We start from the raw sequence: 14376 nt of genomic DNA, 5'->3' as shown, positions 1-14376 counted from the left end.
CGGTTAAAGGGTAGGGTAATTTTTTATTTGATGACAACTGTCCTATTGTGATAGTGAAAAATTAACCTGATTTTAAGGACGAAATATTTAAACTAATTTATAGACAAATAAAAAATAGAAATGTTTTTGTTTTTATGAAATTTATTTACATCATAATAGGTTTAATTGTCTCATCTTGATTGCTTGATAACCGTTCTCCGGTTTTTATATTTACTATGTTTCCAGATCACTGAGGAGCAGATGTGGGCCACTGCCAAGTTAATGCGAGATGTGTGCTTACCAAGATTTCCGAAAATTAATATCGGTAAAAATTATTTTATGAATTCTTAATAATTTAACAAACAGTTCGAACAGTACGAGATTTGGTAGTGATTGCTTTCAGGAATAGTAGAAATAAGTTTTATGACAGTTTCGTATGGTTTTTTCGGAGTTACGTCATAAAAGAATGGGCAAAACTTCCCGTTTATATTCATATTATCAATTACAATGGAATATTGCCAGTTCGTTTCGTTTATACCGTGGATTGTAGAGGCAACACTATAATTCTTTACTGCTTTCCGGCCTTTCTAACTACTATAGGGTAATATGTAGACGTGCAAAACAGGCGACAATAATGGGACATGTCAGCTACTTTCTGAGTTGGATCTTTGTATAAGATGTTATACTTCATCCATTTGCTGGGGAACCAACATGTAAGAGATCTAGTTTTACTTCACGTGCTCCGAAACTTTTCAAGAACTTATTGAGTAGGTTTCTTTATTAATATAAATAGGTATATTTTTTAGCGTCTTCATAAGAACAATAATTTATATTTCAAATAATAAATTTATGACTAAAAATATTTAAAACAAGCTGACATGAAATGAGTAAGCGACTCTGTATCCATCTGCAAAGACCTAAAATACTCACACCTTATTTACAGAACTCGCAAATCAATTGCGCGACGGCAACATACCAGACAACAATAAAGATGTTAAATGCTATATTAACTGTGTTTTAGAAATGATGCAAACGGTAATAACTAGTCATTATAACACACTAAATTTAATCAGAATTTTTTTATGTTGTTAAATTTTATCTTGACTACCATACTTTAGATGAAAAAGGGTAAGTTCTTGTACGAAGCGTCGTTGAAGCAAGTTGATTTAGTTTTACCCGACTCTTACAAAGACGATTACCGCGCGGGTCTACTGAAATGCAAGGACGCAAGTGCTGGCATAAAGAAAGACAACTGTGAAGCGGCATACACAATACTGAAGTGTTTGCGTGGTGAAATTAAACAATTTATATTCCCTTAAAAAGTGTCGAATTGCGTGCCTTATTTATTATATATCTCTAATAAGTGCTAAATATGACTTTTGCTATATATTACAATAAAAACTGTCGCATAATTAATTTTTTTATTTGCCTCTATTCATACACATACCCCGTATGAAAAAAATCAAATGCAAGTTTGACACGATACTGGTATCTGGCGATAAGGCGTTAAGCAACTGTGAATGTAAAATAGCGATATCTTGGGTTAAAAATATGAACACATTTTAATTTAAATTTCGTTCGATAGCCCATCCGTCGGAATATTTATTTTTCTAGGTTGGTATGACTGTCAGTGATATCTGTGCAAATGTCACAACAAAATTATCATTAATGCTTAGTATATGCTTGTCTTCCTGAAGAATATAAAGTGATTTTTACGATAAGCGAAATTATTCAACAAAGAAGTTCCATAAAATTTTGTGTGCGGAATCAAATTTCTGTTGCCGAAATGTTCAGGATGTTGGAAAAGACCTTCGGTGATAGTTCTTTGTCGCGACCAAGTGTTTTTGATTGCTACAAATTATTCAAAGAGAACGCGTTGGCGACGAGCCATGTCCAGGACGGCCATCAACATCAACTCATAATCAACACGTTAATAAAATAAAGGAATGGGTGCTTGATAATCGATGATTAACGGTGAGAGTTCTTACTGGCTATGGTTGGAATATCGGAAAGATCTGTGAAAACCATTTTGAAAAATAATTTGGGCCTAAGAAAAGCACAATAAGTTTCAAAATCACTAAATTTTGTCGAAAAACTGGTTTACGCCTACCATGGAACGTATTATTATTGGCGATGAGTCTTGGATTTATGTTTACGACCCGAAAACCAATCAGCCGCATACTCGTATCGTGGCAAAAGTGAGCCGAAGACGAAAAAACACCTTAAGCAGGTCGAAAATCCAGGTGTGCTGCACTCTGAATTCCTTCCGACCGGGCAAATTGTCAACAAGGGATAATATTTGAGTGTTATGCGTAGTTTGCGTGAAGCTATTCGTAAAAATAGGCTATAATTATGGGCCGAAAACTCTTGGTCTTTGCACCACGACAATGCACTGTCGTATACTGCATTGATTCTTTGTGAGTTTTTCGCCAGATTCTCAACCACTATCGTGCCGCAACCACCGTATTCGCCCGATTGCGCTTATGGCTATTCAGCAAACTCAAACGACCGCTCCGGAGAAGCTGTTTTAAGTCAATTGAAGACATCGAATCGTTACGCGCATTGAAGGCTATTCCGAAAATTGACTTTAACAACTGTTTCCAGAATAGAAAAAAACGTTGGCACAAATGTATTGGGGCTATGGGGGATTACTCTGAGAAGGGCGATATGGATTTTGAAGAATAAATTAGGAATTTTAAAATGACGAATAAAGTCTCATTATTTTTGACTCATAGTAGTACCATTTCGTTTTCTTTAGTTTCAAATTATTTCGAAACAGTTAAAATTTAGTAAACCATTGAATAGAAATACTTTTCTTTATTATATTCGTCTATTCTGCTCTCTACGCTGTTCACTAAAAGTAAAATATTAGAGCTCGTTTAACACTACTCACCACTTATTTGGTAGTATTTGGGCTAAAAATATAAAAAATCAAGTTGGAATTGAACTTTGTTACAAAGTATCCATGTAAATCTATTAAAGAATTGAAACAAAATTGCTTTCCTCATAATTACCCACCGATTCCCTAAGGGGTCAGTTGTGAGGATGTGCGTGTTCAAGTGTTAAGTTATTGCAATGAAATTTTGTTTTTAATATTGACTAGTGTTGACGATGAGTTGAAAGCTGAAATTGGCTGCTATTTCCATTTTATGTATACTATAACATCCCAATAGCTTGTCATCATATAAGTATGTCCCATATGTAAACACAGGTTTGTTTCTGATTTAGTAATTACTGACACAGTATCAATGGAACACTCCACAAATTGATACTTAATATAGTAATTAGTGGGTGGAACAAGTTATTAGTAACAATATAATATTTAATTTGATGTGCGTGTTGACTTGCGTTTGCAGTCAATACATTTATGATTTTAAACTAATGACTGAATTTGACTTCCTCCTCATTCGGCAACGACTAAAATATATGGTAAGTATACAATACTTTTTTGTTTTATTACTATCTATTTTATATATGGTATATAAAAATTACAAGTCGACCGATTTTAGAGAAATTTTGCACTCAGTTTGATCCAACTTAAAAATTGGATCAATAATGTTAAAAGTCAAAACTTCTCACACATAAAACAATATTTCAAACCCTAAAAATGCGTTATAAATTCATGTGAGAATCATTTGACTACTCGGTTGTAGCCGAGTTAACAACAGCGCGCCAGTCGTTTCTTCTTTCCGCTAGGTAGCACTAAATGGAGATGTCAAGCGAAGCCAAGTCTTTCTCTACCTGGTCCTTCCAATGGAGTGGAGGTCTTCCTCTTTCTCTGTTTCCTCGGCGGGTACTGCTTCGAATACTTTCAGAGCTGGAGTGTTTTCGTCCATTTGGACAACATGACCTAGCCAACTTAGCCGCTGTCCTTTAATTCGCTGAATTATGTCAATGTCGTCTTATATCTCATACAGCTCATCGTTCTATCGAATGCGATATACGCCGTGGCCAACGCACAAAGGACCATAAATCTTTCGCAGAACTTTTCTCTCAAAAACTCGCAACGTCGACTCATCAGTTGTTGACATCGTCCAAACCTCTGCACCATATAGCAGGACGGGAATTATGAGTGACTTATAGAGTTTGGTTTTTGTTCGTCGAGAGAGGACTTTGCTTCTCAATTGCCTACTCAGTCCGAAGTAGCACCTGTTGGCAAGAGCAATCCTGCGTTGGAGTTCTACAGCTCGAAGTATTTTCTCCAGAAGAAGGTTAAAGAAGACACACGAAAGAGAGTCGCCTTTTCTGTAACCTTGTTTGGTATCAAACGGCTTGGACAGGTCCTTCCCGATCCTAACGGGGTTTTGGTATTGCTCAACATCAGTTTACACAGCCGTTTTAGGTTTGCGGAGATACCAAATTCAGACGTCGCACAATAAAGCCAACTCCTTTTCGTGCTGTCGAAAGAAGCTTTGAAATCGATGAATAGGTGGTGCGGTCGATTTTCTTTTCACGGGTATTTTCCAAGAATTGGCGCATGGTGAGTATCTGGTCCGTTGTTGGTCCGCTTTGTTGTTCTTCAGACGGATAATTGCTATTCGAACTTCGTCATGGACGAGCAGTGGAACGTCTGCTCCATCATCATCGATTGGGGAATCGGGTTCACCTTCTCCTGACGTTATGCTTTCACTGCCATTCAGCAGGCTGGAGAAGTGTTCCCTCCATGATTTTATTATGCTTTGGGCATCGGTTACTAGATCACCTCTGAGAGTTCTACAAGAGTACGTTCCGGTCTTGAAACCTTCTGTTAGTCGCCGCATTTTGTCGTAGATTTTTCGAGCATTATCCTTGTCGACCAGCTTGTCAATCTCTTCATACTCACGGATTTCGGCCTCACTATTTTTCTCTCATGAAATCCGTTTCATTTCCCTTTTCAACTCTCGGTATCTCTCCCATCCTGCACGTGTTTTGGTCGATGCAAGCCTTTTGCATGGCCTCTACATCTGGATAACGCTTTCATTTCTTCGGCAAATGCATTTTTCCGTAAAGGAAGAAGACTCACGGTGCCATATCAGGTGAATACGGGGAGTGGTAAATGTTTAAAATGTGATTTTTGGTCAAATAATCGGTCACAAGCGTCGATCGATGAGAGCAATTTTTGGTCATCAGCCAATTTGTGCGGAACAAACCGTGCACACACCTTTCATAAGCCCAAATGTTCGGTCAAAATGCGATAAATCGATGTTTTGGAGGTGTTCTATTCCATTTCCATGAATTTCAATGATGATTTCGGCTGATTTTTGATGATGGAATTTCCGGTGATCACGTATTTTGATTGGACCATATGTTGATCGTCATTTATGTCAATAACTTCAGTTCCAATCAATGAAATATCATGAAATTCTCACTGGGCAATCGATAAAGATAGCAGTTTCTAACGCACCAGTCGACAAATAGATGGTGACACCAGGGGGCGCTAGATTCAAAATCCTGTTTACTTTGGAATGCACCTTGTATATACTGCCCTACTCGAACCGTCTTTGAACCTTTTTCGTGCGATTTAAGTCGGAGTTTAGCTGTGCTGCAAAGCCTGCGGAAAAACTTTACATAAATATACATTTTGCGTCGCTGAAATTCGGTTCGAAAATCACGATCGGTTGTATGCATTATTGGTCAGCCCACATCATTTATGTATACATATATTCATGATTTGTGTTTATTTTTTGTTTGGTGACAATTTAATTGAAGCTCTGGGGATTTTCCGTGTACAAATTGTTATACAATTGTAGATATTCAAAGGTATTCAACTGTCATATTGGTAGATTCCACTGCTACAAATGTGCCATTTAGTATTTCTGTAAATTATTATTGATTTTCAAAAATTAGTATGCTATTTCTGAACGCATTTTGATGGAAGGGGGTTGGTAATTTTGGCTATCATTTGCTGGCATGCTATCAGTAAGCGTAACATTCGTTATATAAAATCGTATATGCATTTTTGATCCATAATATTTGACAAAATAAATTTATAGCGGAGTCAAATGTAGCAAAAATTATGGAACGGTGGTTTGTAGAATACATTCGAATAAATTGCGCGTGTCGATGCGTCGTTCTAGTGGTAGAGCACTTTTTTCTTCGACAATTAACACCGTTTTTCTTCTATTAAGAAACGAATCGGTTCAATGGTTCGAAATAGTAGAGTTCTGTAGTTGATGCTGGTCACACTTTGTGAGTCCCAGAACTGCGAACATCTCCATTTCGGCTGATAGGACAGTCTTCCCCTTCTTCGGAGAAGATTCGACGGTGATGTCCATTTTTTCGTCGACAGTCATGAAAAGACATATGTACATAGCAACTCTTTCGGATTACGCTTCAACAGTGTCAAGCACTGCTGTGAAGTGGGCTCACGGTTGCGTTTGTTGAGCTAACGCGTTATTTTGACAAGTCGACTTCTAATTTTTAAGCTGTGGTCTGGTAATATGATAGCTTGAACTTTTGTCAGGTTGGAGAGAAGAGTCACTATACACAGCATCCAAATGCTTTGAGATTTTTCCTTCCAAAAACAAAAACAATGAGTCGATTTGTGTAGACTTCGTTATAATAGCTTTTCAGAATCAGATTTGTAGAATATATTTCTTGTTATTAACGATTTTCTAAATTAACAGAGAGTTTTTTTGTCTTCTAAGACGAATAGCTTGAAGGATTTGTAGAAAATATTTGTTGTTATTAACGATTTCCTAAATTAACGGAGAGTTTTTTTGTCTTCTAAGACGAATACCTTGAAGGTAATACCTTAATTAATTTAAAATTTTAGAGCGAAATTAGAAAATGTTAAATCTAAGAAAGATATTGGAGTAAAATGTGTCTATTTTTGACAAATCCATGCATTCTTGTAATGGATTCAACAGTGTTCAAAACCAAATTTTGGCCATTGAAGCTTTAAAAGTAAAGCAGAGAAATATTTAATAATCAAAAAGACTTAGAAGTGATTCAGTACTTTAACACATTGGATTATATTTATATAGAAGTAATTATGTCTAGGCTCCACAGCAAAATATTTTCATATAAGTTGACATTATGCAAGTTATATTGATTAACATATGAATTTGAAAATAGTTTTTCGAATGTTTAAACCTACATACATTTTTCAACAAAAGAATAACAATTCTGCCATTACCACTCATTGTTCCACTTCGGGTATCTCATACTCGCGCTCCTTCATTTCCTTCAGCATGCACATAGCAAACGAATGCGCCACCTCGCATCTTTTCAATGAGAGATATGAGATCATAAGTCTTTACACGTTAGCAAGCATAAAAACGATTATCAACTCACTTATCAGTAATGCCCATTTCAACATTTTTCTCATTACAACCATTGGATATTGCCCTGAGTTCATCAATTTTTTCGGAATACAATAGTACCATCCAGCTCAGTAACTTCTCCGTGTTCACATCAGTGCTATCTTCTACGAACTGTTTAACTGCCAAAATGACAAATTCCCAAAACAAAACAGATATATTTGTATACTTACCAAATCGAACTGCTCCATGAGGCAGCTACGTAAACATCTCGTTATTAAGTCCGCGTCCTCTTTATTCAAGATAAGCTCTTCCATATGTGCTTTTTAATATTAAAAAAGTATTAAGGTGGATATATACTATTTTGAATTCTTCGACAAAGTGTTTTAGCAGGCGACTTACCTTTTTCAGGCTTAGGCTCACATTTCATGGCAAACGGTTCGACGGTCTCAAGCGCTAGACCCATGGGTACCTTCATTATTTCCTCTGCCTATTTTATATAAAAATATGTGCTTTAAAAATTTAGGACATTTTAAATCACAGCTGTTTTAACTAACCAGCACTTTCCTTGTGGCAATCATTGAAACAACGATCGCAAAAACTGTTAACACCTTATTCATTTTATTTTGGGTTTTATCACCTCTACGCGTTCAGTAAGACTGGACCAGAGTACTGAATGCGCATTGCAATATAATTTATGGAATGATGAATGAAGCAAATTAAAATTGTTTTTGCCAGATATCAGCGACAATGTATTTTGAACATGCTCAACTGATAAAATCCATTAGACAGGGATCTAAATTGAACATCACATTAGTAGAAATACATACCTTGTTTTTGCAGTCATAACCTACGCACGTTACTAACTAACGAGATGAACTTTAATCGTTATGTAAACTTTAATAAAAAGGCTTAGTTCCTGTGGAGCTTCACTACAATTAATTTTCGAGACACTCGTGTTTTACCGAATTGTTACCAAATGAATTATTAGACGAACTTTCTCTATAAGTAACCAAATCGAATATGTTGTCGCTTGAGGAAAATAATATGGCTTAAAATGTTCATTTGGCACTTTTTAAGGTACTTAGTTCTGGTGCATAAATTTGAAAAAAAAAACAAGTAAGGAAGGGCTAAGTTCGGGTGTCACCGAAGATTTTATACTCTCGCATGATAAAGTGTTAATCGAGATTTTATTATACGTCATTAACATATTTTTCAAATACCGTATTTGTGTAAAGTTTTATTCCGCTATCATCATTGGTTCCTAATGTATATACTCGTATTATACAGAGAAGGCATCAGATGGAATTCAAAATAGCGGTATATTGGAAGAAGGCGTGGTTGTGAACCGATTTCACCCATATTTCGTACATGTCATCAGGATGTTAAGAAAATATTATATACCGAATTTCATTGAAATCGGTCAAGTAGTTCCTGAGATATGGTTTTTGGTCCATAGTGGGCGACGCCACACCCACTTTCAATTTTTAAAAGGCAGCTTTCTTCTGCCATTTCTTCCGTAAAATTTAGTGTTTCTGACGTTTTTTGTTAGTCGGTTAACGCACTTTTAGTGATTTTTAACATAACCTTTGTATGGCGTGGGTTATTATCCGATTTCTTCCATTTTTGAACTGTATATGAAAATGCCTGAAGGAAACGACTCTATAGAGTTTGGTTTTTTTCTATATATAGTAGTTTCCGAGATATGTACAAAAAACTTAGTAGGGGGCGGGGCCACGCCCACTTTTCCTCCCAAGAAATACGTGTACCAAGTTTCATCATGATATCTCAATTTTTGCTCAAGTTACAGCTTGCACGGACGGACGGACGGACAGACGGGCAGGCATCCGGATTTCAACTCTACTCGTCACCCTGATCACTTTGGTATATATAACCCTATATCTGACTCTTTTAGTTTTAGGACTTACAAACAACCGTTATGTGAACAAAACTATAATACTCTCCTTAGCAACAATTTGAGAGCTTAATCTATGATTTTGTGCATAAGAGGATTTTTCAAAATATTTATTTCCGAGTATAGGTAATTTAATGACACGAAATCCGAAACTTTAAACGCAATTTTCTCGAAACAATTTTTTTTTTTTCAAGTTTATCATAACTTTGTATGTTTTGCTTAACTGATTTGGTGTATGACCTCTTTATATATTTGTATATGTGATTTATAAAAATAAATATTTTTAGACTCAAGTTTGTAGCATCCAGAAGGAAACGTTGCAGAAAAAACGTCGAACTAGTGCCTCAGTTTCTATACTCTTGCAACATGTTGCAATTGTGTATAATAGTTTTGTTCACCTAAGGAGAGATAGATATAGAGTTATATATGTACATATATACAAATGATCAGTGTGAAGAGACCAGTTAAACTCGGAGTGACTGTCTGTCTGTCCGTCCGTCCCTTCGTGTGAACTGTAACTTGAGTAAAAAGTGAGATATCATAAATAAACTTGGTACATAGGTTTCTTGGCAAAAAAGTAAGAATGAATTCGTAGACGATCGTAATCGAACCATTTCCACCATAAGTACCATAACTATATACTCAAAATAATCGCAGTAGCGGCGCCTCTTGCCACCTGTCACCTCACTTTCACACATGTTCAAATTTTCTTGGCACACTGCAACTCGTCACAATTTGGGACCATCTTCGTGCATACCTTGCGCATGTCAAGTGCTCCGCCACAATGTCATGAACCACAGGTTTTGCTGAATTTAACATCTGGGCAATTAAACGAATACTTAGTCGACGGTTTGAGTTGAAAACTTTGCGCAAACGAGTCACATTGTCGGTGTTTGTCGAAGTCGCAGGTCTCCCAGCATAGTCTTCATCAGCGACCTTTTTCCGGCCCTCCAAAAAGGCCTGGTGCTACCGAAACACCTAATTCTTGCTAAAGTAACATCTGGGTAAGCCTACTTGATCATATCAAACGAAAACTGTCGCAGATTTACCGAGTTTCACACAGAATTTAATCTGCTTTAACGAAAGCTGCATTTTCGGCTTGCACCACTCACAGAAATACGTCGCCCTCTATCGAATACAGTTCGACGGTCTCAAAGTACAATTGTGGCGGAAGAAAAACAGACCTATTACTTACCGGACAAACCCTGTAGGCTTGTTTAAAATTGTATTTAAATCAATATGCCTTAGGCATAAAAATGATTATTGCGAAAGATTTATTTACAGTACTTTTTTCAAACAAATTTAGCTTAAAATTGCTTTCCCGACATTTAATCGAAATGTCAAATTAATTTATAACTATACATACATAAGTAATATTTTACCTATTGCCTTTTCTCTAATAGATGAGCTTAATTTTGCGCATTTTCATTTCAGCGGCGATGCATTTATTAATTTGAAAAGCGCGCTCACAAGAATCTTCCGCAGTGATGAACTTTTTACAATTCTCAGCTGAGGCCACAGCAATTGACGTTATTAAGGCATTATTATCGCCAATCTACAAAAAAATGTAATTATTACAGCTGTGTGTGGAGATGAAACTGTAAATGTACTCACGATGTCAGCGATGTATGCAATCGCCGTCGTCGACAACGTGTCGTCTTTGCTCATCTGCAAGTGATATTTTAATTTTAATTTTAATTTCGAACAATTTTTCTAAAAACAAAACAAAAAACTAACTTCGGCTGCACCATAGCCATATATGCCACTTAGATTTGCATTTCTTATTTTAACTAGAAGTATAATTTAATATGAAAATATAACTAGCTAATGGTTTGTACCCAACAGAGTTTTGTTAGTTCTTTGATACATTATAAACAACCTGCAAGTCAAATTAGGGAAAACACTTCTTGAAGATCGGTCAGTTGGAATGGCAGCTATACACTAGGTCCGATATCGGCTATTCTCCCACAACAGAGCAGCTTCTTGAGATAAAAGGACGTGTAATGTACACACGCAAACCCCGACAATCAGACGGACCTGGCTAAATGTACTCATCTCGCTTTATGCATACACTTTACACTCCGTTTTCTTCTGGGTGTTACAACTTCGAGGCAAACCTAATGTACATATATACCCTGTTTAGGGTATAAAAAGTAAACTCACCACTTCTATGCGCTTCAAAATACACTCCATCATACACTTCTCCATGGAAGTCGGTTGATCTTCGTAAAGCAACGATTTTTGCAATTCATTCGAATTAATATTCATTTCTTTTGCGCATTGGTTCTTCGAAGTTGTTACAAAATCTTGAAACTCTTGCAGCGGTTGCGGCAATTGGCGTTTGGTGCGTTTGTAATCCTCCAAAGTTGAAGGATCCTCGCGCGTCATCAGTGGCTTGCGCTTTCCAGATAACTTGTCAGCGTCTTCACTGAGTGCAGTGAGCTAAGAAATAACAAAATATATGTACATCTTTAATGTCACAGGTCTTCGTTAGGAGATTGATTTTTTCTATAGAGACCGCTTCGCATAAAAAGCAGAAAAACTTAATTTGCTTACACTTTGTAGACTCATCAAACAAATGAAGCCAGCAATTAGTAGTGCGCTACTTGACTTAACCATTTTGTTGTCTCTTTTTTAGTCAGAGAACGCCTGAAGAATTACGTGTATCAACTGTGGTGCTCGCCAAACAAACTTTACTTTTATACCTGTCCACTCAACTGTCATTTTTGTAAATAAAAGTTTTGCAAGCGTAGTCAGTTTTTGTGGTTGAAGGTTCTGTAAGAACTTCAAGTTTGCGCTATGTACTTGTATGTACAAAATATATAAAATTTCTGCTGAAGCGTTATTAATTGTTATAATATACTATTCGGTTCATTATTGTGCACATATATACTTACATACACCTATTTAAGTGGCGCTTAGAATTCTGCTTCCTTTCTGTTTGTCGTCTGACGTTTTGAGGATACCCAACAACCGTACGTTCTATAAATCTTATGCCACTTCCGATTAGCTTCTAGATTTCAAATAGTAGTGTTACCGTTAGTCATATTCTAAACAAGATCGTCACCGCTTATTATATTTATTTTCTGTGAAGTATCTTTGGGAACGGCTAAGCACAAAAATAATTGGTATAATTTACTATGCCAGTCGGGTCTACGTTACCGGAACGGGCGAAAACTAATATATAATTTATTTGGAGAGATAAAAAGACTCAATACATTGTAGTGTAATTTAAAATGGTAGTCGCCCTGAGCGTATAGAACTATGAAATATTTGAAATGATTTTACAAATATAACATTATTGTGTCAATGAATTTATAATTATATGATTGTGTAATAAAACACTGACTTTATTTATTGATGTTACAAATATTTTTTTAATGCAACCATGCCTTGATAAGATAATTGTCTCGCCTTTATTCAACAAATAGTTTAGAGAAAATAATGTACAAAAACTTTAAAAATGATTTGCTTTAGTTTCTGTATATATGTATATGTATGTCAATATTTGCACATACTTATGGTATGTACTATATGTTCGAAGCTAGGCTGAAATCAGAAGTTCAAGCATTATTAACAAATTCAATTTCTTCAACGAAAGGTTTATAGCCTAGTAGAAAACTTTACAGAGCTTCGTCTTTGTAGGCTTTCATTCACCTATATTCCTCGTTATGATGAAATCTATCATAGTGTGAGACTATTAATTTCCCGTTAAACAGTTATCAGAGCTTAAAGCTCTCCTATATTGTAACATGTTAGGTTAGTAGCTTGAAAAACGCTTAACGGTGGTTCATGACTTTGATAAGTTCAGCACGGTTTTAACCATTACTATTTGTGTCGATCACAAAAAATTTATATTATGTCCCTGATAAGAAACATTTACTTGTACTTACTTTTTTAGTACTTTTCATTGTACTCCACAGTTATACAAGTATTTTACTTAATAATTGTGGCAATAACACGTAACTTAAAATAAATAAGTTGGAATTAATTTTATGAAAACCTGTTTGCTATCGATTTATTCTTATAACCTTTAATAAACCTCACTCCTTCATTTGGAAGAACAATTATTTACCTTTTAGAAAACACAATATGTCAATATTGTGTCAATGCCCCGAATCTATCTGGCATTGCTACGTTGTTTAGTTTACACTAACTCTGCAGATGGAGGATGGAGACATGTGTAGAAGTTCACGCAAGTGAGGAAAGTTCTCTGATCGCCATTCACTTGGCAGTGGCCAGAAACGATTCTTTTACATATGGCTCAAGAAGCTCACGACTTCCGGTCTTTGACCAAGTATTCTCCTTGTAGCCTAAGATCATCCGTTTGAAGGCGAGTTAAATTGAGAAGGCGAAACATCCCCTACTCAGGGTTGTGCGCTAGGTTTGGGACTCGTCACGTAAAAACGGTGCCCCCAATGAACAGTCCAAACCAGCTTCGGATAAGAAACCTTTTGATGGCGACTAAGGCACGATCCTAATTGGAAAGGTGCCACTGCACAGCTGGTTGATGTCCTTGTGAATATAAAGGCTGTCATCACTGCCGTCCAAGAAATGTGATGGATGAGACATGGCCAGAGGCGAGTAGGTCCTTGTAGCATTTACCACAGTGGCTATATAAAGGAGCGCAAGTTTGGTGTAGCCATGTTCTTCAATATATGGCTGATTTGCGCCCACGCCCCGGCGGAGGAGAAGGACGATGTGACCAAAGATGCCTTCTATGAGGGTTTGGAGTGCACCTATGAGAGCTGCCCCCGCCACGATGCCAAAATCGTGTTTGGCGACTATAACGCCAGGGTGGGCAAAGAAGGTATCTTTGGCGCAACAGCCTGTAAATTCAGGCTCCACGAGGAAACATCTCCAAATGGGTTGGTTATCTGTAGTAATAGATTCCAGCACAAGAAAATACATTAAGCTACCTGGCTGTCTGCGGATCGAAAAGCCACTAAACAGATTGATCATGTTATGATGGACGGAAGACACGTCTCCAGTGTTCTAGACGTGCGTACGCTCCGCGGTCCTAACATCGACTCGGACCACTATCTTGTTGCAGCCAAGATTCGCACACGCCTCTTTGCAGAAAAAAACGCACGTCCACAAGGAAGGTTCGACGTCGAAAAGCTGCAATCACAACAGACAGCAGAACGATTTTCTACTCGGCTTGTACTCGTGCTCTCTGAGACTGAGAGCACTCGTCAACAACTGGGTATAAGGGAACTGTGGGACGGCATTTCAACCTCC

General features: G+C 36.9%; 3 protein-coding genes across 4 annotated transcripts in view; 1 reads left to right on the top strand and 2 right to left on the bottom strand.

Moving 5' to 3' along the window:
- The window catches only part of LOC120773566 (general odorant-binding protein 19a-like), a 33028-nt gene extending 31655 nt beyond the window's left edge, over window positions 1-1373 (top strand). For both annotated transcript variants that reach the window (XM_040102536.1, XM_040102535.1), the window contains exons 2-4: window positions 226-304; window positions 923-1014; window positions 1098-1373. In XM_040102536.1, coding sequence (XP_039958470.1) covers window positions 226-304; window positions 923-1014; window positions 1098-1298 — 372 coding nt within the window. In that variant the 3' untranslated portion in view covers window positions 1299-1373. The remainder of the gene's footprint in view (window positions 1-225; window positions 305-922; window positions 1015-1097) is intronic.
- A 5535-nt stretch (window positions 1374-6908) lies between these two features.
- LOC120773564 lies at window positions 6909-7874 on the bottom strand. Its single transcript, XM_040102533.1, has 5 exons — window positions 7778-7874; window positions 7623-7710; window positions 7454-7542; window positions 7255-7394; window positions 6909-7184 (listed from the first exon to the last, which is right to left on the bottom strand). Exons 1-5 carry the CDS (start codon window positions 7838-7840, stop codon window positions 7100-7102), a joined length of 465 nt encoding a protein of 154 aa, XP_039958467.1. The 5' UTR covers window positions 7841-7874; the 3' UTR covers window positions 6909-7099.
- Window positions 7875-10392: 2518 nt separating this feature from the next.
- On the bottom strand, window positions 10393-11810 carry LOC120773563 (general odorant-binding protein 19d). The gene is made up of 4 exons (XM_040102532.1): window positions 11692-11810; window positions 11299-11577; window positions 10750-10803; window positions 10393-10690 (listed from the first exon to the last, which is right to left on the bottom strand). Exons 1-4 carry the CDS (start codon window positions 11752-11754, stop codon window positions 10532-10534), a joined length of 555 nt encoding a protein of 184 aa, XP_039958466.1. The 5' UTR covers window positions 11755-11810; the 3' UTR covers window positions 10393-10531.
- Window positions 11811-14376: the final 2566 nt, after the last annotated feature.

Source organism: Bactrocera tryoni, chromosome 4, assembly GCF_016617805.1.
Source record: "Bactrocera tryoni isolate S06 chromosome 4, CSIRO_BtryS06_freeze2, whole genome shotgun sequence".
NCBI classification, from domain to species: Eukaryota; Metazoa; Arthropoda; class Insecta; order Diptera; family Tephritidae; genus Bactrocera; species Bactrocera tryoni.
Note: the sequence above shows the minus strand (reverse complement) of the source record. Positions and strands in the feature narration are given on the sequence as shown.